We start from the raw sequence: 26,153 nt of genomic DNA, 5'->3' as shown, positions 1-26,153 counted from the left end.
CATACGCAACGTTGCCGGCAGAAGGAAACGAATACAAAAAAGTTGTAAAAGAAAAGTGGCAGACAGAGACCGGGTTGTGGGTTAAAGCCACATCCATGTGGCCCTAACAATAACTGTATTTACGCATCCCATTTTCCCTTACTCCGTTTCCGGTTCCTTTTTTTCGTCTCTTTTTTGTTTTGAGTGCCAGTTTGTTGTCGTTCTCGTCGTTCGTTATGGGGAGCACGTGATTTCACTAGGGAGCATTTTAACTTAATTAGGTGGGGCTGAAACATGCAAAGAATGCCAGTCTAAAATGTGCAAAAGAAGTGGGGGGTACTGAATATATAGAGGAATTTACTAAGCAAACTGGGGTGGACTCTAAAGCAACATTTTTTCATACATTGCATTTGGCTTTATTACTATGAGTTTTATTACTATGAGTTATTTGAATTCTTATAAAAATATTTTAAGCTTCCGATACCATAATACAAAATTTAAAAAAAAAAAAAAACATTTCTTCTCTTTAAATTTATTTAAAAATTTCAAATTTAGTAGACTGTATAGTTTAAGATTTGAATATTCAACATTAAACATTTATTAAATTTTAATATAATATTTAATTTTAATTTTACAAATTTTTATAAATTTTGTATTAATAAAACACAGGTCCACCCTAAGCTAGACTGCCTTAAGAGAACTCCCACAAGCACAGTGATGGTATCGTTAGACTTTAGAATGGCGCAGGCTTATAATTTACCTTTATACGTATGCATTATCTTGTCACTAAGCACTCCTGTCATTACCCAGATCTATGGGCAATTTAAGCCACAATCAATAATGCCAAATGGAGTCATTAATGTTAATTTGCAAACACTTTCCGCTCTCTTTCTCCCTCAGCACTTACGGCCAGGTCATGAGCTCCAGCAGCACAGAAGCTTTTCTTCCACGGCGGACGATGACGAAACGAGCGGTGGCAAAAAGTCGGACAAGCATAAAAAACCGACGACGGGAGGTGAGTGGAAATTCTGGGAAATCATGGGAGATATTTACCTTGCAGATATTTTGTAAATACTTTCCTATAATGCGGATAACTGATTGGATTTGACAACATTGTGAGAGGGTGTAATTGCGAGCTTATCAATCATTCCCATCGTAGGTCAAAGTTCAAGTCAACATGTGGCTGAGCAAGAAGAGGTTGAAGAAAATGCGAAAGAAAAGGAATCGAAATCCAATCATCGTGTTAAGTACCGAAAAGGGGATCCGAAATCTGAAAAGTTTTTACCGCCTGCCGAAGTTGCAGATGACTGTAACAAATCTGATAAATTGATATCAAGAATTAACAAATTTAAGGGTTTACAACAAATGAAAATAGTCAAAATTAGAAAGAATACAGACGTTAGCAAGACATTACATTTGAAAAAGAGACCATCAAAATTTTCAGATCGACAAAAAATACATTTCAGTCGGGAAACAAGTAAGTTTATCAACAATAGAAGAAACTGATTTCATAGATATCACTTTCCTAAGGTAATCTGTTACCAATCAAGAGAAAAACAAGAAGAAGAAAAAAGAAATTGATACAAAATCGAAAGAAAACAAAAAAGAAAATTAATAACGGTAAGATATAAGATATATTTGGAAACATTTTAAGTATTGGCTTTGAATTGCTCTCAATTATGAAATATTTGACGACAAGAAAATTATTTTATTTGTCACAAAGACATATTGTCATAATTGGCAAATATATGAAACTAATCAATTGTTTAAAACGTAATTGATTTAGCGTTGAAATTCCTCTCCCCTTTCTAATCACTTTATTATCACCATAAAGTGCTTTAAATCGCACATGTCTATAAATTATCGATTAATTAAAGATTAGTTTGGCCAATTAGTGGCGGTTGTGGTCTCTCATTTATCTGCACTTTCAAAGGTGATAGATAGTTTTAGTAACGAAATAGTGCGGGCTGCCCATTGGCTTTTGTAAATGAAATGCATAATAAATAATTAGTCGACAGCTGTCACAGCTCGTTAAATAAATTGCATATTTATTTAAGCATAAATTTATAATGTACATGTGAACAAATGTTGTGTGTTGCGAATTAAATTTAAATAATATATATATATATATCATACTTTTGGATAGTTTATGGTATAATTTTTTGGCTTTACCTGTAAAGCTAATTAGGCCACCAATATGGTTTACTACGAGATGTTTTTGATTTAAGCTTTAACCCGAAACCCCAAGAAATCGTCGTTGCTGTTTGCAGTTTTCTTTTTGAGCATTAGTTATCGATTACATTTTGTCATCCAGGCTGTCGTAGAGCTCGGCATCTGTGGGTATTTTTTCGAGACCCTCCTCCGCTTGAGGTGGTGGTTCCTTGCTGGGATCGTAGACCTCAAACTCCTCGAACTCAATCTCGTCGTATTTGCGCCGCTCATAGATGCTTTTATCATTGGCCACATAATGCCGAACCACGGATTTGTCCACCACCGAGTTGCTACTGCTGGCATTGCTTAATCGACGCTCAGGAATGGGAGCTGCGGGAGTGGGAGCAGCTATCGAGGCCTGACTGTGGATATCCACGGGCACTATGATTTGTGGCGAGGCCTTGGCCAGCTTGACGGACTTTGTCACGGCATTTATTTCGCAATTTTCCTCCACTTCCCGTTGCTTTCCAAACATCTGGCGCGGTGCTTCGATGGGCTTCTGGCGCGGAGCTTCGATGGGCTTGCCCTTGGGAGGATTGGTCGTTGTCTTAACCAGCGTGTAGGCCAAGTCAACGTTTTTATTACGGCAAACTTTGTTAGCAGCAGCAGCAGCAGCAGCAGAGGAAGCATCAGGGATCTTCCTATTCTCAGTCACATCGAGACGAATGTTCATGGCCTGACTTTCGTATGTGGGCATCATCATCTCCACAGCGCCATAACCATTCTCCGGCTGACCATTAAAGTTTTCAGGCTTCTCGAGCTCCTGCGGCATGTCCCCCAGCACATTGATGTGATTATTTACTGTCACTTGGCGTCGCGATAGCTCCTCCTTCTCCTCGGGCTCCTTAGTCGATGCTATCTGACTCTGACTGTTGATGGTCAGTTGAACATCATTGTCCGCCGACATCTGATTCGCCTCGAAGTGATGAACCATTTTTCGAACAACCTCGCTATCGGCGCTGACCTCATCTTCTCCAGTTCCGGCCAGCTCCAGGCGACTGCTGCAGCTGTTCGACTTGACCAGCTTAAATTTGATGCCTGCACAGTGAGAGAAAAGCAATAATCATTTCGGTTTTATAGGTACTGTCATTGTCGGGATTTGTATGCTCATCATGTGGTGGGATGAAGTTATGAAAATATTTACATGGTACATAAAAGTTCTGTTCGTAAAAATGTCTGTGTAATGCTAAAAGATAATGTTTTAACCAGATCTTAGCTTCTAAAATCAAATAAATTTGTATTTTATACTTGTATTGATTTGATTTGATATATATATTTTGAAGCAATATATATGAGACATTCTTCTTAAATACTTGTATTTATTTTTTCTCTAAATAATATTCTGTGATTAATTTTTTTAGATAATTTATTTTTTAAGCATAATAATATTGAATAAACGTTTGTAAATATGTAGCAACAAATTTTGGAAATCCTTTTAAATTGTGATTAGAATTTATTAGTTTTTAAAGGCTCATTATAGCTTTGCATGAATATTTTTCTCCATGTATAACCAATTATGAGCTTAGGCTCGGACATGACAAGAACGATTCGATTTACCCACCTTGATAGGAGTCCTGCTGCTGTTCCGCCGCCGCCTGTTTGGTTTGCAATCGATGTTCGCATCTCTCGCTCGGCAGGCACACATTGCAGGCCTCTATTTGACGGATTCGGGTGCGGGTTCCACTCCCCGTCATTGGCTGAGTGGTTTTCGTGGGCGGGGCTGTGCTGCTGGTGGCGGTCTTGTCCAGGACCCGACCTCCGTAGTAGGTGACAGTTGAGCCGCACTCCCTTATCTTGGCCAGCACGTCCTAACGGAAAGAGGAAAAGATTAGTCGACGGGTTCCCATCAAAGGCTAATGGTCCATAAAGCCACACGCAAAAGGGCCGCACCCCAAAGGCTATACAGATACTAAAAAAAAATATAAATTCAGCTTACGCAACCAAGTCAGAAGTAAGAGAAATTCATGTTGACAAAAGAATGTCTCCACTAAAAATGAGCTAATTAACTTTTGGTACTTCTAGTTATAATATGATTAGGTGTATAAGATTCTATTTTAAGAAATTTTAATTTATAATATTACTTAAAATCTTTAAATTAGTTAAGTAAAGAAAACAAAAACAAAACCAAACTATCTTTTTCATATTTGATAAAGCAGTTTTAGATTACTTAATTTAAAAAGACTTCAATTATCATGAGTATAATGGGACTATCTCAAGTATGACTTGATAAGGTTAAGAATTTCAAGTAGTCTTTTTGTTTTTGGTGGCATTTCTGTTTCTTTCTGTGTACTCACATTGCTGACGTAATAATTCTCGCACATATCCTGCTCCACATCGTCCTCATACTGGTCATCCTGTTCGTCGTCCTCCTCCTCCAGATGCTCGCCATTCTCCTGCTGCTCTGAGTTTCCCAAATTATTTTCATAAATTTGCCGATAAAGGGACTCATTGGCAGGGCCTGTTCCCATGCACCAGGTGCGTCGGCTGGCGAATTTGACCCGAGCCTTGGCATTGGCAGCATTGCTATTGTGTCGTCGAACAACATCTTGGACATGAACATCCTTGCAGGCCATCACCGGTGATTCCTGCTGCTGTTGATGATACTCCCCGCAGGGGGAGCTCAAATCTCCGCTGGAAATTCCACTCGAGAGACTGGCATTGTCCCAGTGCTTGGCTTTGTGCTCCTCCAGTAGCTCCATGCCCTTGGGCTGTTCCTCGCCAGCTCCACCGTAGCTCGTATCGATGGTAAGGTATCGGTAGCCCCTGGCCCTCCGGGACTTTGGGCTCAATTGACAGGCAGAGCCACCGAACTTTTGCTGCGACTGCACCAGTAATCCCTGGCCAGGAGTGGGCAGGACATTCTGCTCGAAAAAGCGGCGCACATTGCGCACTGTATCGGGATCTGGTAGCTCGTCTTCGTAAAGCTCTCTGTTCACTCTTACAGGTTGGTAGAAAAAGTGCCTTTTGGCCGCAGCCCCTCCGATTTGCCTTTGCCGGGTTTTACGTGGCTGGGAACCAGAGGCATTTACCACCCTGGGAGGTTTTGGAGGCGGAACAGCCGTGGTCGTATTGCCACAATTAATCCCCACCTGCAGAGGCCGTTCTATCTTGGTCCTCACAGGCTCCACTATCACCACATTGTTATTGCTCAGCAGCTCTTGGAAACTATATTCCTGCAGGTACTGAATCAAGCCATCGAACTGTGCCTCCTTTTTATTTCTCGTGGAGAGGAAGTTGTTGCGTATCAGCTGCTGAGACTTGAGAACTTTGTACCTTATGTGGTCGAACTGATCCTGATCCTCATCGGCATCCTCGTCCTGTTCGGCAGCTGCCTTCACAATGGTGGCCCTTTGAGCACCCTCACCGAGCTCCACAATTTCAATCGAGGGATGTGGCATCATGCTGCAAAAATCATTGCCATTCGAGGATTTATCCGTGTTACAATGTGTTGTGGTTTCTCCACCCAACTGGAAGTGAATGCCTGGCTGGGTTTCCTTTGCTGGCTGCTGCTGCTGCTGCTGCTCTGTTTTTAGGATTTCTGGTTCATTGCCCGCCAGTTTGCTCCAATAGCAGCGGACTGCATCCACTTTCTGCAGATATTCATTAGCCACCTCACCTCCCGCCGAGCTAATTGTGCTGGCTATGCTCCTGGCACTGCTCCTCCTTCGCAGAGTGCCACCTAATCCTCCGCCTGCGACTCCACCACGGCCATCCACAACATGCAGTATCTGGGGTCGTGACATTTTGCCCCGGGAGAAGCTCGAATCGCTGCTGGAGGAGGGCAGAACCTTGACAGGTCGAGCCTTGTAAATTGGAGCACCAGTGCTGAGGATGCGATGTTCCAGCGGTTTGCCACTCGACGAGCTCACCGAGCGACGAAGTGGGCGCTGAATGGGATTACAAGATGAGCTTGTGTTTGAGTTGGAGCTTGAATTTGAATTTGAATTTGTTTTCGGGTCGGGTTTAATCCTCTGTGCGGTTTCCTTGTTCTCCTGAATGGCCTCCTTCTGGATGATATTGTTCTGGGCGTCGGTGACGATGATGTGAAAGGAAGGCTTAATTTGCTCCTGTCGCTCGCGGATTTCCTGAGCACGTCGCTCGATTAGTCTGCTGAAATTGGCCACCTCAATGGCAGGAGCCTCTTTGGGTTGTTCCGATTGTGCAATGGATAGGTTAGATAGGTTGTCCTCCTCTTCCACTTCCGCTTGAGAATCCTCTGGTTGAGATTCCTCGGTCAAAGGTGGCGGCGGTGGTGGAGGCAGTGGTTCCTCCTCTTCCTCCTCCTTTGCAACTTCCTCTTTTTCCTTGATTAATTCTTGGGTCTTTGTCGGTTCATTCACTTCAATTTGCCGCTCCTGTGCGGAAAACTCCTTGTTTATCTTTGGCCTTTCCTTTTCCCGTTCCTTATCCTGTAGAGCCACTGATGCTTCCCTTTCGCGTTCCCGCTCCCTTTCCTGGTACTCCCTTTGCCTGGCCTTCTGATGGGCCCGTCCGAATCGTCTAATGGAATCGTATGTTTCCGCCCGGGTCACCTGCTGCTCCTTTTTTTGCTCCTTTCGTTGCTGCTGCCTCTGTTGGTTGTACGATGATCGCAGCTCCTTGTCTATGTTCTCGCAGACCTTCAGACTCACTCCAATATTCACATCCGGCAGACTGTGGTATTGATTCTCTGTGAGATTGGATTTGTTGGCAGTGACCACAAAGGAGTCGGTAGCCTGGCGTTTTAATTCCGGCGGTGGCTGTTTGACTTCCTCCTGTTTGAGCTTCCGTTTTTCCACAGCTGCCAAGATTTTGGGTTTGGGGGTATGTTCTACTTTCAAGACCTGCGTGAAGATCTGTGCCTCAACTTTTGCTGTTGTGGTGAGTAGAGGAGGAGCAGGTTGATCTTCCTGATTCGAACCCTTTTTGTGCTGCTTAGCTTGGGGTTCGTAAACGGTATCCTCTATTGATATATGTAGTAAGCTGCGGGTTTCCAACTCCCCACTTTCCCCGCAACTGGTGAAAGTTCTTTGCTCAAAGGACTCGCAACTTTCGCCGATTAAAGTGCAATCTGAACTGTCTTCCGAGGAGAGATACACCGAATCGTAGGCTATCAGTTTGTCCAACTGATTGTTGTGGTTTTGCCTTAAGGTGCTATCACTATCGCTGGTCTGTACCTCTGTGGGTGTGGTCAGACTATCCACAATCTCCTCTCCAGTCTCCCCTTCTTCCTCTTCACCCTCCTCACTACTCTCGCCAAAACGTGTCCTTGTGGTGGTCGTAAGACTAATCAACTCGTAACTCTCCTCCACGTGATTGCCCTGCTGGTAAATCTCCTCGATGTGGGTTAAATCGTATTCCTGTTCCGAGAGTGAAGGACTATCCGTTTGATCATCCGAATTACTGGTGGTGGTCTCTGGGAAGACACTGCTTTGACTGTGCTCTGGACAGGATTCCCCTCCGGTGTCCAGATGACGTTGCAGGCAATTGGAGTGGTGAAGATGATTCCTCTGCTGCTGCTGCCTTCTCGATTGATAGATCCTGGGTCGCTCCTTGAGTAAAGTGACTGCCACCTGCTCGAGTGCCTCGAATTCCAGGGAAGATGGTTGCTGCTGGTCCAGGTGATTCTGGTGCAGCGAGTTCTTGAAGTAATCCGAGTTCAAGCTCTCCAAGTCGCTCTTGTCGTTGTGCCAAGGATGCAGTTGCTCACTCAAATTCAAAGCCAAGGCGTCCAAGCGTTTCAGATTATCATAGTAGACATCAAAGTCACGCGATTCTCGGCTGAGTCGCTGATGTTGCTGCTGCTGCTGTTGATGTTGCTGCTGTTGCTGCTGCTGCTGTATATGTTGCTGCTGCTGCTGATGCGAATCGCAAGTGCCCGAGTTGCTTCTCTGGCTCTGGGTGTCATCCGCCGGCTGATCCGCTGGCTGCTCACCCACCAAGGTCGCCTGATTCGGTTTGCCGTTCAATCTGCGGGTGGGAGAATCGAAACGGGAGGATGGGTTCGTTAATGATGCTATTGTTTCGCCTTCGGCCTATCATAACTAAATTACATCTAATGGAAATGATGACTACTGTGTGCGTGGCCTCGTTCCAAGACCCTCAATTGCAAAACTCTCAGTCATGTGATGTCTCAATCAATCAATCCGCACAAATCAGATAAATAAACAGAAACCTAACTGAGAATGTCAGGCAGTCAAAAGTGGGTTCTTGTTTGTCATTCAAATGGCCATCCGAGTGCAGCAAAAAAAAGAAAGAGAACTGCGACAGGTGATTGATAGAGTTGTAGAGGCAAACAAGAAATTAAATGTGTCAAATCGGTGACGAAGGTATGGGTATCGGCCTAAACAGAATGTTGCAGCAATAAATTGGAAAGCGTTTAAATGGCCTGCCAAATTATTTTTGATTTCGGTTACTGCATACAGAAAATAAACCATTTAGTGTTTATGTAAACAAAGCAGGGAAAAAATTTGCAATTTTACATAAATTAAATGGGTTTAAATAAGTAAAAAGGAAATATTTGCACTTTTAATTTTTATTAGATATGCATTTATATTTGTTACGCAGTCAAATTTAATTGTTTGTGTGTCATTACAATTTTTCCCATTTCCATAAAATACGGTCTAATGCTTTCTGAATGAACATAAAATTGATTTATACATTTTTCCTTGAGCTAGGCAGGGCAAAGATATTTAAAAATGCTCTCAGTCAAATAACGCTTCAATATTCTTTAAGATTTACTGAAATTGCGACAGTTATTATTTGTATTGATTTCTTCAGAGCTCACTTATCAGCCCCTCGGTCTGAAAACCCTCTAATAGAGAGCTTTGTGTAGAAGCCTCCATTATTCCGCATCAAAGTTGAGCTGTGTGGGCCTGGTACTTTGGACCGGATCCGTTTCAGTTGCACGTTGCACTCGAGAGGGGAGGCTGATAGTTTACCCAGCCACTTGACGCGACGATTTGCGGCAAATTAAATAAAAAAAAAAAAAGAAAATACGGAAAAATGGAGGACTGAGTGCAGCGGAGCAGGAAGGATGCGATTCCAAGAGCCATGGCAACTGTCATTGTCAGAATGCGCAGGATAACGTGTGTGTTAATGGCTGAATGAGGAGCGCGTAGCTAAAAGCTTTTCCAGCTCACTGTCACATTCCCCCAGACTTCAGACTCTAGACTGCGGACCCACACAACTGCACACATGCAGCTGGCCAAACAATTGACAAACAACAAACTTTTGCAATTTTAATTAAACAAACGAACGACGAAAAACAAACCGAAGGGATAAACTACAAACAAATGAAAAACCCAACTCCGCACTAAACTTTAAGCGTTCATAAAACTGAAATGTTCTTATGTAACGTGAAAGCTTAACCATTCGATCGTTTGGACTTTGCAGTTGTCACCAATCAGGCTAAGGTTTAATCGCCAGCCGCAGGTTATGTACGCGGCATCGGTTAATGCAACAATGACCTCGGGATAATGACCCTGACCGGCCGTCTGAAAAAGTCAGAAAAAACAGGCCACACAAACCGAAAAACCACCACCAGCACAAACGGAAAATGAAACAGCGACAACAAACCGACCGCAACAATTTGGCCGGCGGCTTTGTGAATTGTTTAAACTGAAAATTGTGCCGAGACCTGTTGATTTTGCGGCGAGCGTCGCTCAACGACTGACGACTGCGACTACTAAACTCGATTCCAATTGCCCGGTGTTTACGCGGCGTATGCGTGATGGCCGGGCCTTAAGCACTCGACAGCAAAACAAAGCTTGGGTTAGTTTCTCGCAGTTCTGCTTAAACGAATCTTTTAATTATACGCTTTAAACAGAAGTTTGAACTATTAAATGCTCTTTAAAAAGTATTACAATGAAAACAAAACTCATTTAAGAAGTTCTAAGTAATAATGATAAATAAAATTAAATTGCCCCGGGAAAAGTATTAATCAACCATGGATTTTACAGAAATCGGTGGTGTTTTTAATGTGAAAAGTAAGGGAGATGGGATAAGTCTTTTTTAGAAATATAAAAGTTAAAGCCTTGTTAAGTTACAATATTTACTAAACTGATAAGCATACATCGTTCAAATTTCTATATGTATGTATATATAACTATAAATATAACTATCAATGGGATGATGAAGTATATTTTCAAAGTGTTAATTTCAACTTGCAAAAATGGCAACAGTTAGTATCCCAAAATAATCTTTTATTTTGATCAAATTTTATTTATGTAGTGCAGTGTTCGTGACTCACTTACCGGGGCGATTCACGGAAAAATCCGCGATTAACGAGCCGGGCACGCGGTATTAGCTGCGATCGGCGCCGACTGCTGTTTGCCGATCCAATTTGCAGGTCGCTAAACGTCTCCTCACGTATTACGGCCAAACTTCTCGATCTCCTCAAGCTGCACGACTCGCTGCCCAAAATATCCAAAAGGGCGTTTGCAGCAGCAGTGGTTGTGATGGTGGTTGCACCACCATTTGCCTTGGCGGATATTGTGGTGGTGCTGGTTGTGGTTGCTTCCTTTGATCCCACAGCCGCTGGAGGGACTGCCGATGGCTCAAAGTTGTCGTTTATTGGAAGTACTAAGAAGGAAAGAATATGAAAGGAAAAAATATTACAAAATAGGTCATGCAAATTATATTTTGTATCAAAAAACCATCTTTAACCATCGTTAATTTAAGGAATAAATAATTTAAACCAATAGTAACAATAACATAATATAATATTTTTAAAATATTTAGTCCTCCTTTAACCAACCCAAAGAGATCTCCATATTATTTAAACAAATATATGTGCTTATCTAGAACAAATAGTATTAGTCTTTTGCTTGTTTCATTCATCACTTGATATTATAACTTATCTGATGATTTCCTAGACGCTATAATCTTGATATCAAGAACTATAATTATTGATTTGCTAAGATTTAATGTGTTTTTCGGTGAGACAGGTATTAGGTTAAACAAACATGCCTAACTTTAAATGGTTTTAGAAGGGTTAGGCTGCAGTATTATAAACTTAAGATCAATCAAATATTATTCTTGAATAAAATATGCTCTGGTAGAAATAATCAAGAGGTTTTAGTTAAGTTGGCAATGTCATATGAAAGTTATATGGTAATTAGCTAGACAATTGAGATACTCAATCGACAGCTAAACTGATATCTTTATGATCCCTGTTCCAAGTTCAATAATACACGACATGGCCGAGTGGATCCAATCCAATCGAAGGCCGCCACTCACCCGCGTAGCTATCGACTTGGTCCAGCGGAGCTTCCGCATCGAATCGCCAGTAGAACTCGGCGATGTCCAAGGCGTTCTCCTCCCGCTCGAGTTGCGTGTAGTCCAGCGATCGGGCGTTCCTCAGCTGCCCGTTTCCGCTTCCGGCCACGCCCACCTGGCACTGCGTCCAGTGTGGCTGGGCGTGTGGGTGGTGTGGGTGCGAGTGGTGCAGATGGTGATGATTCTGCTGCTGCTGCTGCTGGTGGTGCTGGTTCTGGTTGGCCCCGCTGTGGTGGTGGTGCAGCTGCTGCGAGTGACGACCTAAGCCAGATCCAGCTGCATCATGACAGCTGGTGGCCAAGTCGAGATGGGAGACGGACTTGTGCGTATGCCTCCAGCCAGCGGCCCTCAGCTGCGGACACCTCGGATCATGGGTGGTTTGCTGGTGGTGGTTGTGGCTACTGTGGTGGTGTCCGCCGGTGGTGTCCTCTAAACGCACCCGGTCCACGTAATTGTGCTGGTAGCTGTAGCTATCCTTGCCACTGCAAAACAATAATGCGTAAAATAACAAATGGTTAAAGGTCAAGGTCGCTAGCATACGTAGTAGGTCATAAATTCAAGAAGCCATAAATTATTTTAATTGGTCGTACACGTTTTGTATTATTTGTATACTAATATTGTTTAGGCAAGCTTTATTGCAATTTCTGCCTATAAATAATTGTTGAATTAGACTCTACATCATTAACATGGTTCCAAGATCCTTTTTCTCGTCCTTATGTTAAACTACAAGTGGGATCTAAACTCTAAATTTCCATACTTCTTTAATCAGGAACTAAGGGTTAATTTCTCAATGTCATATTAACTTTTGACATTGGGAAAAAATATGCTGCTTAGGAAAATTGTGATTTATTTGACTCGAAACTCTTAACTATAGGCAATTTTCTAGTTAAATTTGTCGATCTACAAAACGAAACCGACAACGTAGTCAGAATTTTCCACTGAATTGTCAGAATAACAGACTGAGTAAAGATTTGTAGTTCCCTAAATAAACATTATATTGAGAAAACGAATTTCTCTTTTCACTTAACTTAACTTTATGGTGACTTTCTCTGACACAAAACATTAACCTGAAATTAAGAAATCAGTCCTAAGCTAAATCAGTTCAATTCCTAACTATGTTTATCTCCTTAAAAAAAACCAATAATCTTTTTCTGTTTAAGGCAATGGAGTACATTTCACACGTAGAAAATGATGGGTGAAAAACATGAGAAATTGACTCGATTTTATGAGCCATTTCCACCTGTCCGCCAGTTAAATTTAGCCCCAATGGTGATTCTGGGACTCGTAAACATTAGTTTTCTTCCGTCGACTGGCATCGCAATCGTTCATTCGAGCGAAACTCAAACGCAGACTACTCACAGACCCCGCTATAAAAGTCAAACAATTTTACGAGGCAGCGAGAACAGGAAAGTTTGCTCTTCGAAGCGTTTAAGCCAAAAGGACTATTTGCTTACTGCCTTTCACCACCGCCATTCGATGTGTGGGTGGTTGTGGCTGCATCCTTGACTGATTGGGGGAAAATTGCTTAGCCAGCAGCTTTTTTTACCTGGGCTGCCAAATGAAGCGTGAGAACCGCGCCAACTGTGACTTTGGTGTTTCGCCGGGTGAAAAGCCGGAAATGCCAGGAAAGCCATTCGCCATTTGTAAATGGAAAACGTCTGCCACGGATTGGCAGATTGATTGCGAAAATTCTGCGTAGTTCTTGAGTTGTTGCTGCTGCATCTCATCCAGATACTTGACTGGTCATAGATCGGTAGAATCGAAATACTTTGTTTTTATGTGTTGTTCAGACATTTTTACGCTGGTTTTATTTTATTGGTAGGAATATGATTGGCAGTCGAAGATGAATTGGAAGTTTTATTAGGGATAGATTTATCTTTAATACAGAAATTCTAACAGATATTTATTCATTTTATTTAAATTAGTTATACCAATGAATATTTGTTTTTATAAGCTTTATTATAACACAAGAAAGTTTAAAATCAATTTTCTTTGTAATAAAAACAGTCATAAATTCAAATAGACTAAAAAACCAAATGTGAATTTTCTGTAAAACTTTTAAGCAACTATTAAAATGTTTCTTTATGTCCTTTCAAGAAAGTTTATAAAACGAATATGTTTAAAGTTTCAAAACTTTATAAAATGGCCAACTCAATAATAATTTCACTATATTAGAAAGTTACAAAGTGAAATAAAAATTTTATAATGGCATACCTCTGAAATTACTAACTACCCCTTTAGGACCCCCAGCCTGGAACAACTTTTTCTCTAATCTCCGCCTAATTTGCATCCAACAAAATGCTTTCCAATGCCCAAAGTTCAGAGATTGCGGGAAGCTGAGTTTCCCATGACCCCGCTGCAATAGTTTCCGTGTTAATTGCAGCTGCCACGACGACTGCTCATTGCTCCTGCGAGTCCCGAGTCCTTTGGCAAGGTGAAGAAGGAGAAGGATGTGCCGGCTCAACACTTTTTACCGGATGGTTGCATTTTAGATGCGAGTCATTACAATTGCAAATGTTGCCAACTAATGCTGGGCTGAATGAGGGGCAAATGGGTTGGGGATTCAGGCCGCGCCATCCTGGCGGCTCTCCTGCCGTTTGTCCTTGTTCCTACCAACATTTTCAAGCGGCGCCTGAGTTTATGGACCGACAGATGACATAAAAATAAAAAATAAGGAGCCAGAAAGTGCTGAGCACTCTCTCCTGCCAAAATGCTTAGCATTGGGCCTGGCCTGGCCTCATTTGCCCTGCTCTATTGCCATTTCCATTACGCTTTTTGGCTAGCATACATCTAGGGGCTAAAACACACACACACACGCGTACATCCTGAGGGCAAAGGTTAATGTGAATGCTCTTTTTCGCTATGGTTTCAACCATTTTGTAGCCCATTTTGTTTGTATTTCACTTAAAAGTTAATTAGGCGGATGTCAACACTGTGTGGAATGGCTGCAAATTGTTTAGTTGCGTGTTCCTGGGCAAAATTGTTTCAACGATAGTATCTCACTTGTTTTTATTTTCATTTTAGACGCGTCGAGAGTCGTTTTTCGCTTTCGTTTCCTTCCAACTGTTTTGCCTCGAGATCTTAAGATTTTAATTACCCCCGGGCAATATGTTCGTTCGGCGCTGAATATAAAGCAACTTGCTAATTGCTTTTAATGCCGTTTTATGACTGACAGCGGGGTTTATAAACATTCAGCCATACTGCCACTCTGTTTCTCTGTTTTCGCACAAATAAAAATTACAAATTCAGTTTGGTTTTCCAGTCACGTGTTTCGTTTTAATCTTGATTTGATTGTGACACGCGCCGAATTAAATTTCAAACTTTTCTGGAACATCTAAAAAAAAATATTGAATGCGATTTGCGTGCGATTAGCAGGCGATTTTCAACGCGCTATTTGTTAAATTACAAAACAAACACCTAGCCACTAACGGTCTTAAATAAATAATGAGAAAAAAGCTAATTAAAACTATACAAATTATTTAGCGCAGCTCAAAAAAACAAATAATATTGCAGCTGGCCATAACGAAACAAAGAAGTTAAGGCCTTTAAATATATTTAAGAGAAGCTAATTAAATTAAACCGCAACAAAAAAAGAAACTGCAGTGAAATGAACATGTTCGTGCCGAAAAAAAAATATATATATATGGCAAAACTCGCATGACAGCGCCAAATTAATTAACACAGATATCTATTGGGTGAAAAAAAAAGCAAACCACCAAATAGCGATTTACATGAAGAGCAGCCCAACACACAGCCACCGGAGCATAAACTCGCATATAAAAAAATAAATACATAAAATCATTTGCAATCGGCGTTCTCACACGGCCAGACAATAGGTTTTCAATTGTGCAAAATAGAATTAATACAAAATAAAAGAACTGGAATAATCAGAGCGTATTGTTCAAGACCCGATCTGAATCATCTCATCCATTGCGATTGTACCGAAAAAATACTGCAAAAAAAAAAACCTGTCGAAATTGCTGCAAGAAGATGGGGGCCGCCGGCGACATTTCAAATGACATTTTCCGAAAATTTTCGCTTGCCGCAACATCGCTGCTAAAATTGCTGTAGGTCAGGAGAGTTGGAAATAAATGCTAAATCAATTTTCTGCTGCTGTAACTGCGGTTGCCCGCAAATTGCATTTCGGCCTTTGCACGCCAACTCCTCTCCAATTTTCCAATGCGGCTGGGGACATAAATTAAGCGAAAACTTGGCTGTCTGCTTTTCCAACGAGTGGACAACTAAGTTTGCCCATTTGTCGCAGGACACTCAATCATATAAAGTGGAACGCCATAAGCAACTGCGCTGAGGGGTGTATTTTACCGGAATTAATGGTATCCAAACAACCTGATAAATTCAGGTATTTGGGGCTCATTTCTATCTGCCAGTCTATTTACTCCAGTTAATATTGATCAATTTGTTGAGCAAAGTTGAATTGTCACTTCATTAAAATTATGTCAGAATCTAGGGTAAATGAATAAATTGTTGTGAACCTTACTTTAATAAACAGCTGTTAATTAGCTATTTAATATTGTAAACAGTGTGATAAGTGGTATAAATCGGTATACTATTGCTGCTATCTCTTTATTTTCTCCCCTAAATTAAGGTTAATTTACCAAAGACAATTTGAAAGCCTATTTCTATCTTAGGTATAGACATTATGCCAAATTCCTAACACACTGAGAATTTTATATCCCAGCTTATCTCAAGATTTACTCCAGTTACTTGCTAATTTTCCGAGCCCTAACTTTACTCAAGACTCTGTCAAATTCCTAACATATTCCAAGTATAATATCCCAGCTTATCTTCAGATTTACGCCAATTAATGGTTAATTTTCCCTCTCCGCACTCGAGAGCATCTTACCCAAATGACAAATGAATTCCTTAAATCATTAATGCCCTTAGATTAATGGGCCATGCACTGATTCCTGGAGGCTGTGTACAAATGCTAATGATGAGGTTGTCTTCCATTTATCACAAATATTGACTCGCACAAAACACAGTGCTGATGTTACTCGTGGGTTTTTTGGGTCACATCTTCACTGTGAAAACAAACATTCATCTTGTTCGCCTTTTTGCCACATCCCATTTCAACCCAGTTGAGTGCTTTCTATTGATGGCGCCCGCTTTTGCACAGTTTGTTGATTTTTGTGGTTAATGCAAAATGAGTTTATTGTCCATGAAATGACCAAAAGGCAATAAATACAAAAAACGAGAAAAACGCGCGCTGTATTTTGCTTCGGTTGATTTTCACCGGTTTTCGCGGTTGTTGCCGCTTTTACATCTCGCCGAAGACTGAAATGATGAAAAATACTGAGCGCATGCGCGGCTGCTTTTCGTGGCAAGTGGCGACTGCGCAGCCGCCGCTCTGTCGACGTCTAAAAATAATGCCCATTTGTTTGTTATTATTTTGTTAACCTTTTTCAGTGGCACGCTGCCTCGCCTACCGCCCATTTTTTTTATAGCCCTCTCTTATTGTTCGCCTACAGCAACAATGGAGTCATTTCAAGTCTCGAGTTTCAAACTTTTAGCCGCTTACGTTTGCTTTATTTTTTATGACCACCCGAGGTGGGCCTCGCAGAGTTAATGAAATTTTCTGTTTAATCGCAATGGCAAAGTGAAAAGTAATTTGGTGCCCAATTAAACCGAAAACCAGTAGCAAACTGTGCTCTCATTATCGAGTTGAGATGTTGGCCTCTCAAATTGCAATTGCCGCAGCATCTGAAAGGAATTTGTAATTCGCACGAGGGACCTGCGAGGTGAAAGGTCGTGGAAGCCCTTTCTTTTCCGAACCCTTTCTACAGCTCCCGCCGGAGATGATGATGCCTTTTGAATGACAAATGAGCCGGGTCTGCCACTGTTGTGTTGTTTAAATCGGTGGGATAAGCTGTTAAGGTCGTAGTACAGTGGGACGTAGTTTATGGAGAAAGTATAGTGCCGAAAATCTTATAAAACTGGGTATTTTACGGCAATAAATTAAAAAAGATTTCGAATTTAATATTGTTACTAATTTTGTTTAACATGTTTTTAATAGTTTTAATAGAATATTAATTTTAAATTTTAGTTTAAGTATCAAAGTAAGAAAAAATATATATTTAAATTTTGTTGTTTTACATTTTGAAACGCCTAACAAAATAAAAAGAAATATTAACTTGAAATTTGATGTTTTATATTTTTATACATGATGGTCGCAAAAATTAAAATAAATTTTCTTATCAACTGATTTTTAAAGAATTAAAATTGATGGCTGCCAAAAAGTATTAATTTACTTTCCTCCCTATCCCTGAACTTGAACTTCAAGCTTAATTTGCTTATATTAACCCACACAAAAATTTCCCAAAACATCCGCCAGTATTATTGTTGAACAAAAGTTGGTTTTCCTAAATTTTCTCCAAAGTTTTCCCTCCCCAACTAACCGAAACTCGACCCACTGTGAGTGTGATACCATGTGGCAATGCTTGTGAATAATGCAAAACAAAAAGTTCCCAATGGCAAGGGGTCGCCTGATGGGCTTTGGGCCCGACTCTGGCTCTGGCTCCGGCTTTCGGGCCCCAGCAATGAACTCAAGTGAACTATGGAGCGCCCAGTACTGAACCCTCCTGCTCTCCTAACTCACTCGCTGTTTGAACTTTTGACGTAGGCAGGTATTTCGTATTTCATCATCGGGGAGAGCGGCGTCACCTAGTTTAAACTCGGAATTTTGGGGGGGCTCGAATCTGCGAACCGCTCGCCGCACAACTACAAAGTCGGCGGAAATGCGTTGCTCACTTGTAATCAAGTAACTCGAGCGGATGCCAGAGCGTTGCTCATCATAAAGCAGCAAATGCGAAATATTGCACCACTCGGTGCACAGAGACACATTTTGTTGTCATTAGCATTGTATTTCATAGGTTTATTGTCAAGTTTTATTTTCCATTTTATTTTTTAGATTATTTATTTATTTATTTTTTTTAATTTTTCTTTTCTAGATTATTTTTTGTTTACATTTTTGTGTATCTTTAGCATGTCAGAACTTAAGTCCTCCCTGTGTATTAACGAATTCTTAGAACCTAGACTAATAAAATTATATTTTTGGTTATTGAAATTACTTTAAACTTACTTTAATATACAAACGAAAATCTTAAATTCTCATAAATATATAATAAAAACAAAACAAAAAAGGTATTATATGGGATTTTAAAAGAAAGTAAAGTTCATGAATAAGTAAACCTTTTCTCTATAAAGTAATGGTTAATACCAATGATTTCTATAAAGTAAAGGTTAATCTAGATATTAATTCTCAGTGTATTGAGTGTCGCTTTAACCATTGATTCAGTGAAAGAGTGAGGAAGTGAGGCACTGAGGCAGTGAAGCGCAGAGCAGCCGTCAAATTGATGCAAATGCCGTGGAATCCAAACGCGGCACAAGAAACTGCTCCCAAATGGTCCGAATCACTCTCCGGTTTTGGCCAGCTCAAAATGACTTTTTAATGTTGTGACATGTGGCCGCTATGAACTCATGTGTCGCGAACAGAGTTTTCCCTTTTCATTTCATTTTCCAACGTGGTCGCATTGGGGCTTATGGCTGGAATGAGCTTCCTGTTTTGTCGCCTTTTGTTTTTGGCTCCCACTCCCCCGATCTATCCACTTATCCAGCATGTTGCCCACCCAGCGTAACCAATGAAATAATTTTTGCTCTTTTCGAGCCTTTTCATTGCCGAGTGCAGGAGCGCCCACAAAAGAATTTTTATTTATAAATACGTTATACGACTTTTTTCGGTTTTTCGCTTATACTATATGTAATGAAATAAGTCAAGTGTGACGGGAGATGGTTTCTCGAAAATATTTTAAATGGCCTTCGAGCGGAACTGGTAAATAAAAGTTCTAAAAGTTGAATGCCTGCATAGATGGAGTAATATGAGTTTTAATTGGGGTTGTGTGATATAATATAGTGCGTGATTTGAAGGGTTTTACTGTGCAGTTTTTATTACTTAAGATCTTTTGTTGCCCACCACTTCGTAACCTTGGGATCTTTTACTTTAGCTTTAATTTCATTGGTTAACCAACTCTCTATAATACTTACTTAATATATATTATACATTATATAATAAAGTTTTCAAAATAATGAAAATCAAAAAATATAAAAGATACGAGTATTTAAGGAAAGTGAAAAATAGGTTTTTACTATAATACAGTTACCGGGTTTCTCATGGAATTCGTTTGAGTAAAAATAAATTACAGTCGAGGATAACGTATGCTTTTAGCCACCACTACTATCTTTTCCTTCTACTATGCTCTGTTTTTCTTATTCTTTCCCTAAAAAGGAACGTTTCTGCCAATTTATCTAGCATCAGAGGCAGCATCACGTCCTGCATAAATTGATACGAATTACACTTGTGCACCCCAGATGATCCTTTGAACTAGAAAGCTTCATACTTGAGCTATGTCCGACCCCGTTAGCCCTCCATCTGCCCTTTGGAACTATCAAATTAAATCCTCCAGCGGAATGTTTTATATGAAGACGTGTTTCGAGATGGACTCCAAAGCAAACTGCGTGCCTCGCAAGCGAAGATACAGCAGCGGCTACAATGTATTTGGGCCAATTTGCACTTGCCAGTAGTACGGGACAGAAGAAGCCAGTAATGCACTTGCAACGTGATGGACAGACACCCCAGTCCTAAAAGCCCCTATCTCATTTTTCACTGCATATTTTCAATGGCAACTCTGATTTGTTTTCCCTGTCTGCCCATCGATTTTCATTTTGTACACTCTTGTAAAGGGTACATATTCTTTTTAACCGTGTTCTGAGCTTTTTGTATATATATTAAATTATAATTTATTACCTTGTAGGTTTTATAAAATGGCAAGAGTATTTATATTTCACGTTAAAATAATTTCATTTTTAAGCTCTTTTTAAATAAGATAAATGTTAAGAACAGCAAAGAAAAACAGAGCTGAGCAAATATTTCAAAGGGCGCATTGAAGATGCAACCAAATGGAAATGAGAATTTTAAAATTAGGACAAATGTTGCCAACTTCTGGCACCATTTCCGCATTTCTTTCACCCTGGTGCCGAAATCTTGAATGTTTAGCGAATCGCGGACTCTTGTCACAAGTGCCTGGGTCCTCTTGAACTCTTAAAGACGTTCCTTTCCCCCGAGATGTAATCGCTGCCTGTTTCTTTGCGATTTTCACCCCGCAATTTCCACTCAAATTAGACTTCTGTTGGATTTCTTAACTTGTGTCTTTTTCTGCGTCTTTAAAGTTGCCAAAGTTGCGAGAAAGTGCAATAAAGCGTCCAAAGCAAATGCAGAAAAGAGTTGCGAAAGTGCAGCCAAACAATAAATAAAACATATGCCTTCCGCCCCTATTTTCCTCGTTTCCATTTTCCCCATACAGCCTCGCAGTGCATAAAAGCCAACTTAGTACCTTGTTTTTGTTCTGTTCTCTCATCCTGTTTTAGCCATTTTTCCCCCGTCTTTTCAGAAAATTGCAAACTTGTTTACGGCGTTTTGACACATAAACAAGCATGCATACATTCATGCAGGGCGGATGGAAAAAGTTTTTATTCCGAATTATTCTCACACTGCTTTTAGAACCACTGACATCTTGTTAGGCAGTTCCGAGCACCAGATGGCTTTTCCAAAGTCAAGGCAAATATTGGTCGCCAACTGCACTTGGGTATATAACTTTTTCATAGTAAACGGAAAATAAAAACCAGAAACATTAAAAAGCTACTTATTAAATTGTATTATAATGTCTTTTTAGTTTGCGAATGCAATGTTCTACTTATATGTAGACTCTCAAAAATTCTATAATTATGAAAATGGTTCTGGTTTTGGTTGCAATATTTTCTCCGGTGCAGCATTATACAAAGCCGAGCCATCTATTGTTAGGCAACTATATGGAAATATGGTAAATATTTATTTTCCAAGTCAGGAAAATGCAAACAAATCAAGTTTATAGAAAGAAGAGTGTCTATATAGGTTAAATTATATGCAAATGTTAAAGGTGCACATGTGTGCTTAACGATTCGACTGCCAGTCAGGCGATGTATGTATGTTTCCACGGATGGATGGATAAAGTGCATTCAGGAGCGGATCCTTACAAAGTTATCAGTAACTTGGGGGGAAAAAAGGTTTAGCTGGATGGGAAACTACTTGAAAATAACTAACTGAGGGATTCAAATCATATAATTATATACAAGGTATTTAATTTTGCAAAGCATACTTTTAGACACATTTTAAAATTGTATGAACTATTTTTAATCTATATTAATATCAACCAAAAATAGGATCCTTAGCAATTAGACATTTTATTTAATATGCCTTGAACCTCTTTATTGTTCACCATTTGATCAATATTTTGTATGAAACCCTGATGGAAATTCCCTGATTCCGCCACAGCTGGCTTTCCACCAAGGTCCTGGGGTACTCCAGTAAATTACATTAGCACGGGCCTGCTGGAATGTTGCTTGTTCTGTTCGCTTGTCAATTTGTGCATGGCATTAATCAATTGCAAGTGCAAGGCGCAATCTGGAGGAGATAATCGGACAGATGATGGAGGCTGTGCTGCTGAATTTACCAGACAGCAGACACGAGTCTGCGAAAATGTTATACGCTCCGCCAGACATTGACAATCTCAATGTCGGTGAGATGGGTGGGGAAAATGCACACAAAATAGCTGGGTGGGGTTGGGGAAAAGCGATATTCGCTCGTTACGCCTTTTGCCTGTGCACACGTACACGTAGGCTGGCAATTTTGTATAGCCTGCTTCTGGGCGACTCGCTTTTCCTTGTCGTTTGCGGAAATTGTCTCAAGCCTTGCTTTATTTCCCAGAGTTTTCCTCCGCTTTTCCGCTGCTGCCATCATTTGCACACATTCAGCGCCAATTTGTGGCCTCTCACTCATTCTTTCTTTAGGCCCATTCCGCTTCATTTAAACGGCTTTGGCTCGTTGCTGCTTTCCACTTTTCATTCTCATTGTGCAATTTAGTGTGAAATATTTATTATACAGTCAGACAGTCGTTGTCATAAACCGCAGGCGTTGCGGGAGGAGGAAAAAAAGGATGCAATTATTTAGTACCTTACATTGACGGCAGACGTGCAAACTTTTTCCACATTCTAATTGGTAAATTGTTTGAGGCTATAGCTATCCTTCTTCTATCCCCTTCTCACCCCAGACATTTTTCCTTCCACTATTTCTATGCCTTCAAATTAAATTTTGTGAAACTTTCAGCTACCAATCGTCCTGGTTGTTGTTCTATTTTTCTGCTCGTGTTTTTGCATGCCGAAATGTGCTCGAAACTTTTTTAATGAACATCGAACGTCCATAAAAAAAAAGTTTATGTCCCGGAAGTATGCAACGGGTTTTGGGAACACTCACACACTGAAAGTCAATCCAATTTGTTCGCTATTGCTGAGAAATTTATTGAGCCTTAACAACGTTTCTAACGATCTTTCCTCCTGTTTTCCTCTTCTATTTACAGGTGAGTTGACAGCCTAAAATAAGACTAAGCTGGCCAGAACAGAAAAATACACGAGAAGTATGCCTTACACGTAATGCTGACACCGACACAAACACACATACAGCACAAGCACACTTGCACAGTATACCAGTTCGAATCCGTCACCCATATACACTGAAAGAAAAAGATCTAAGGTCAAGAAAAGTTAATTTTTATGTGTAGTGTAATGTACAAGGAATATTATTATTAGAAAAATATCTGCAAAATGATTTTAGTATATTATATGTATGTATATTCTCAAACTTTTATTAACATACAAATGTCTATGCTGTTTTAGTAAAATATTCAAATATTAAAATGCTATTTTTAGAATACCTTTTTATCAAACAAAAGAAATTAAATTTTTTGCTTTAAATCTCATGTAAAATTGGTTTTAGATACTTTTCTTGCTTATTGTATGTTTTCTTCAGTGCCCAAACACAAAGACATTCTTTTATATAGCAATTTCCATAAAAATGTAGAGCTCGAATGAGACGTGACTAAATGTTGAAAGTGCTTAGGAGGCTGCCAATGGTTAATCCTAAGCCATGCCCCCGTTGACACATTCCGTACCCATCTGTTCCGTATGCATAAATCGATTTGTTTATACTGGGCCAGTGGCCAAAAAATTGTCATCGAATCGCTGTTGTATCTTTAACATCTTTATGTACACACTTCCGCCCATTTTTCCATTTCCCCACCCAAACCCTCCATCCATCTTCCGAATTTCCGAGTTGCCAAAAGCCCGTCGATACATTATCGCCCCTCGGAACACGCATTCTATATGCAAATGAAGCGACTGCCTGTCGGCTTGTCTGCAACTCCGGTGCGTTTGCAAGGGGGCAAAATAACACCATCGGAATATTGGCGGAAAATATGGGAGAACCAAACAAGACTTTCTGGGAGCTGGAACAATTCAATTTTTGGCCATGCGAACGGCGTTGCGGATATCGGAAAGTGTGGGAAAGTTTTACGGTAGCTGCCAAAAATCGACAAAATTTTGTGGCACGAGATGAGCTTTAACTCCGCAAAGAGTTTAAATTGGGTTTTGTGAAACTATTAGGTTCATCGAGAGCCATTGTGAGTTTTAGCTTAAAGATTTTATAGTATTTACTCACCTTTCTGGGGCATTGGGGTTTTATAATTTAAATTCTAAAAAACATTTAAAGTTTAACAAATGAGTACCTTTAAAGGCGGTTTGTTGACCGAAAATTTAATTAAATGTGAGTTTTAAATTCCAAATTTGGTATAGTTTAAACCTACTTTTATTTCACCATGCGTACGAGATAAAGGCTCTTTGTAGTTTTAATTAATTTTATGATTTTAATTAACTAAAAATGTTTCGAATGACTTTTGTCTTTTTCTATTGCATTCGAGTACGAATTTCGTATCACAAAGTTTTAATTTCCTAAGAGATCCTAGTTTATACATCAACAATGGAAATTCCAGCTGTGGTGAACTACACAATTGAAAATACTTGGCAGAGAATGCTTATATTTATAGACTGCAAAAGAGCCGCCCACATGTTTGAAGAGGAAAATAGAAATCCGCTTTAATTGCTTTCTGGGAACCCTCGTCAGGTTTCGGGCTTATGCACTCGCCGCTTCGATGGCGGCAGATTGGAATTTTGAGCAGCGCCAACAGCTGTCAGCAGGGAGAAGCTGCCACGCCCTCCGGCCAAAGTCCGACACCCAGCGCCCACTAAAAGGATCCAAAAGGACCTAAACGAATGCATACTGGACGCCACGCCCCGTCCATCTATTCCAGTATTTATCCTGCTCATGTACGGCGCCATTGGCAATTTTAATTGCCGTTCTTTTTGCCATGTCCTCGATTTCGGCCTCAATTTGGCTTTACTGGCATTTAATTAATTGGTAAAGCGTTCCTTTTCCCTCGGACATCCAGTGCTATTTGTTTTTTCCGCGCCGCCAATTAAGTTTGAAAATCAAATCGATTTAAAAGTCATCGCCAAGAAAAAGGTCACTAATTATGTTTGCAGAAATCTTCACGAATTAATTTTCATCTTTCACCTTTTTGTTAGCCAGAAAGTTTTCTCATGATTTTCCTGACCCTTCTTGCTTTTTGCGCTAAACCCCTATAAAACTTTTGATGAATCTTTTCCCTCTCGACTTGGGCAAAAACACGTGGAAATTTATTCAACTTCATTTTTCAATGCTCTCCTCTGCTCTTATTTAACATTGAATATTTATTTTTTCTAGAAAAGTTGGTAACTTTATTTTGAGTTCAGTCAACACTTTAAACGTCATTTTTGATGTTACATATTTATCTATCTCCTTTGTGGCTTGAGCTTTTCTTAGCAAATATTCACTTCATTAAGCAGTAAACTTTATGATGAAATTGCCAAGTCAGACCAAACTTAAATGGCTGACTTTTAAACCCTTCTGTCTTAGGCGACCATTTGTCACACCCACAAAATGTGCTTCCCCTCTGAACCGCAGGACATAAATATCGATGTCCAGTTGAGGCTGATTAGAAAAACAGATGATGGGGGAGGGTTAAGGGATATGGGTCGGTGGTCACTCACAGGCCAGCAACTTTTATGGCTTACCAGGAAACCCTTCCCTTCACATACGTCTACAAGGATATTTTATTAGCTCGCCCTCCCCCGGGATACTTGACCCAGAATCCTTGTTACACTCGGAAAACAAATTAGGGTCCGCTTTCTCCATTTTTCTTACGGACAAAGTATCAAGTATCAAATCAATAAACTGCTTTTATTCAATTTGAAGTCAACATTAACATAAATCGTACATCTTGTCAAAGGAACCTAAATCAAGGTTTAAATTTGAATATTTTGTCCATCGATCATGGAAATTTCTGGGGATATGATATCACTAAAAAAGGGATTTTTTTATATACTTTGTAAAATGAAGTAAAATGGGTATATGGCCCAAACATTACGATATTTTTTTTATAGCATATTTTTAGACTCCTTTTTTTAATGTATTTTGATTACTTATCTTGATAAATTTACTAGGGAGGGAGTATATGTTTAAAAGGAAGTTTTAAATTGTAAAAATTTGTTTAATATAGACTACTTTTATGATTATTTATCGCTATGAAGTGGTGTTACTTCTCTACATTCCTAGTTCTGAGTGTAGTTATGGGTATAAAGCTCTGTGGCACTTACCGCTTTTCCCGCTGGCGTGACGACGACGACGTTTGTGACGTTCGAAAATATCCGTTGCCCATCGTGCCGCC

The 26,153-nt window shown here is 40.1% G+C and overlaps 2 protein-coding genes across 6 annotated transcripts in view; one reads left to right on the top strand and one right to left on the bottom strand.

The window, feature by feature from the left end:
* LOC119555261 (calcium uniporter protein, mitochondrial) overlaps positions 1–26,153 on the top strand; it is a 48,962-nt gene that overhangs the window by 13,048 nt on the left and 9,761 nt on the right. For 2 of the 4 annotated variants that reach the window (XM_037866562.1, XM_037866563.1), the window contains exons 3-5: positions 880–994; positions 1,139–1,456; positions 1,510–1,599. In XM_037866562.1, coding sequence (XP_037722490.1) covers positions 880–994; positions 1,139–1,456; positions 1,510–1,599 — 523 coding nt within the window. The remainder of the gene's footprint in view (positions 1–879; positions 995–1,138; positions 1,457–1,509; positions 1,600–26,153) is intronic. The other 2 variants (XM_037866564.1, XM_037866565.1) reach the window with 1 other exon arrangement.
* Positions 2,008–26,144, bottom strand: LOC119555260 (protein javelin). 2 transcript variants are annotated; one of them, XM_037866561.1, is made up of 7 exons: positions 26,083–26,144; positions 11,410–11,930; positions 10,425–10,752; positions 9,752–9,808; positions 4,485–8,139; positions 3,752–3,998; positions 2,008–3,228 (listed from the first exon to the last, which is right to left on the bottom strand). In XM_037866561.1, exons 1-7 carry the CDS (start codon positions 26,142–26,144, stop codon positions 2,276–2,278), a joined length of 5,823 nt encoding a protein of 1,940 aa, XP_037722489.1. In that variant the 3' UTR covers positions 2,008–2,275. The 2 variants fall into 2 exon arrangements, with proteins under 2 accessions (XP_037722489.1, XP_037722488.1); XM_037866560.1 differs by lacking the exon at positions 9,752–9,808.

This window comes from Drosophila subpulchrella, chromosome 3L (genome assembly GCF_014743375.2).
Source record: "Drosophila subpulchrella strain 33 F10 #4 breed RU33 chromosome 3L, RU_Dsub_v1.1 Primary Assembly, whole genome shotgun sequence".
In the NCBI taxonomy this organism is placed as follows: Eukaryota; Metazoa; Arthropoda; class Insecta; order Diptera; family Drosophilidae; genus Drosophila; species Drosophila subpulchrella.
Note: the sequence above shows the minus strand (reverse complement) of the source record. Positions and strands in the feature narration are given on the sequence as shown.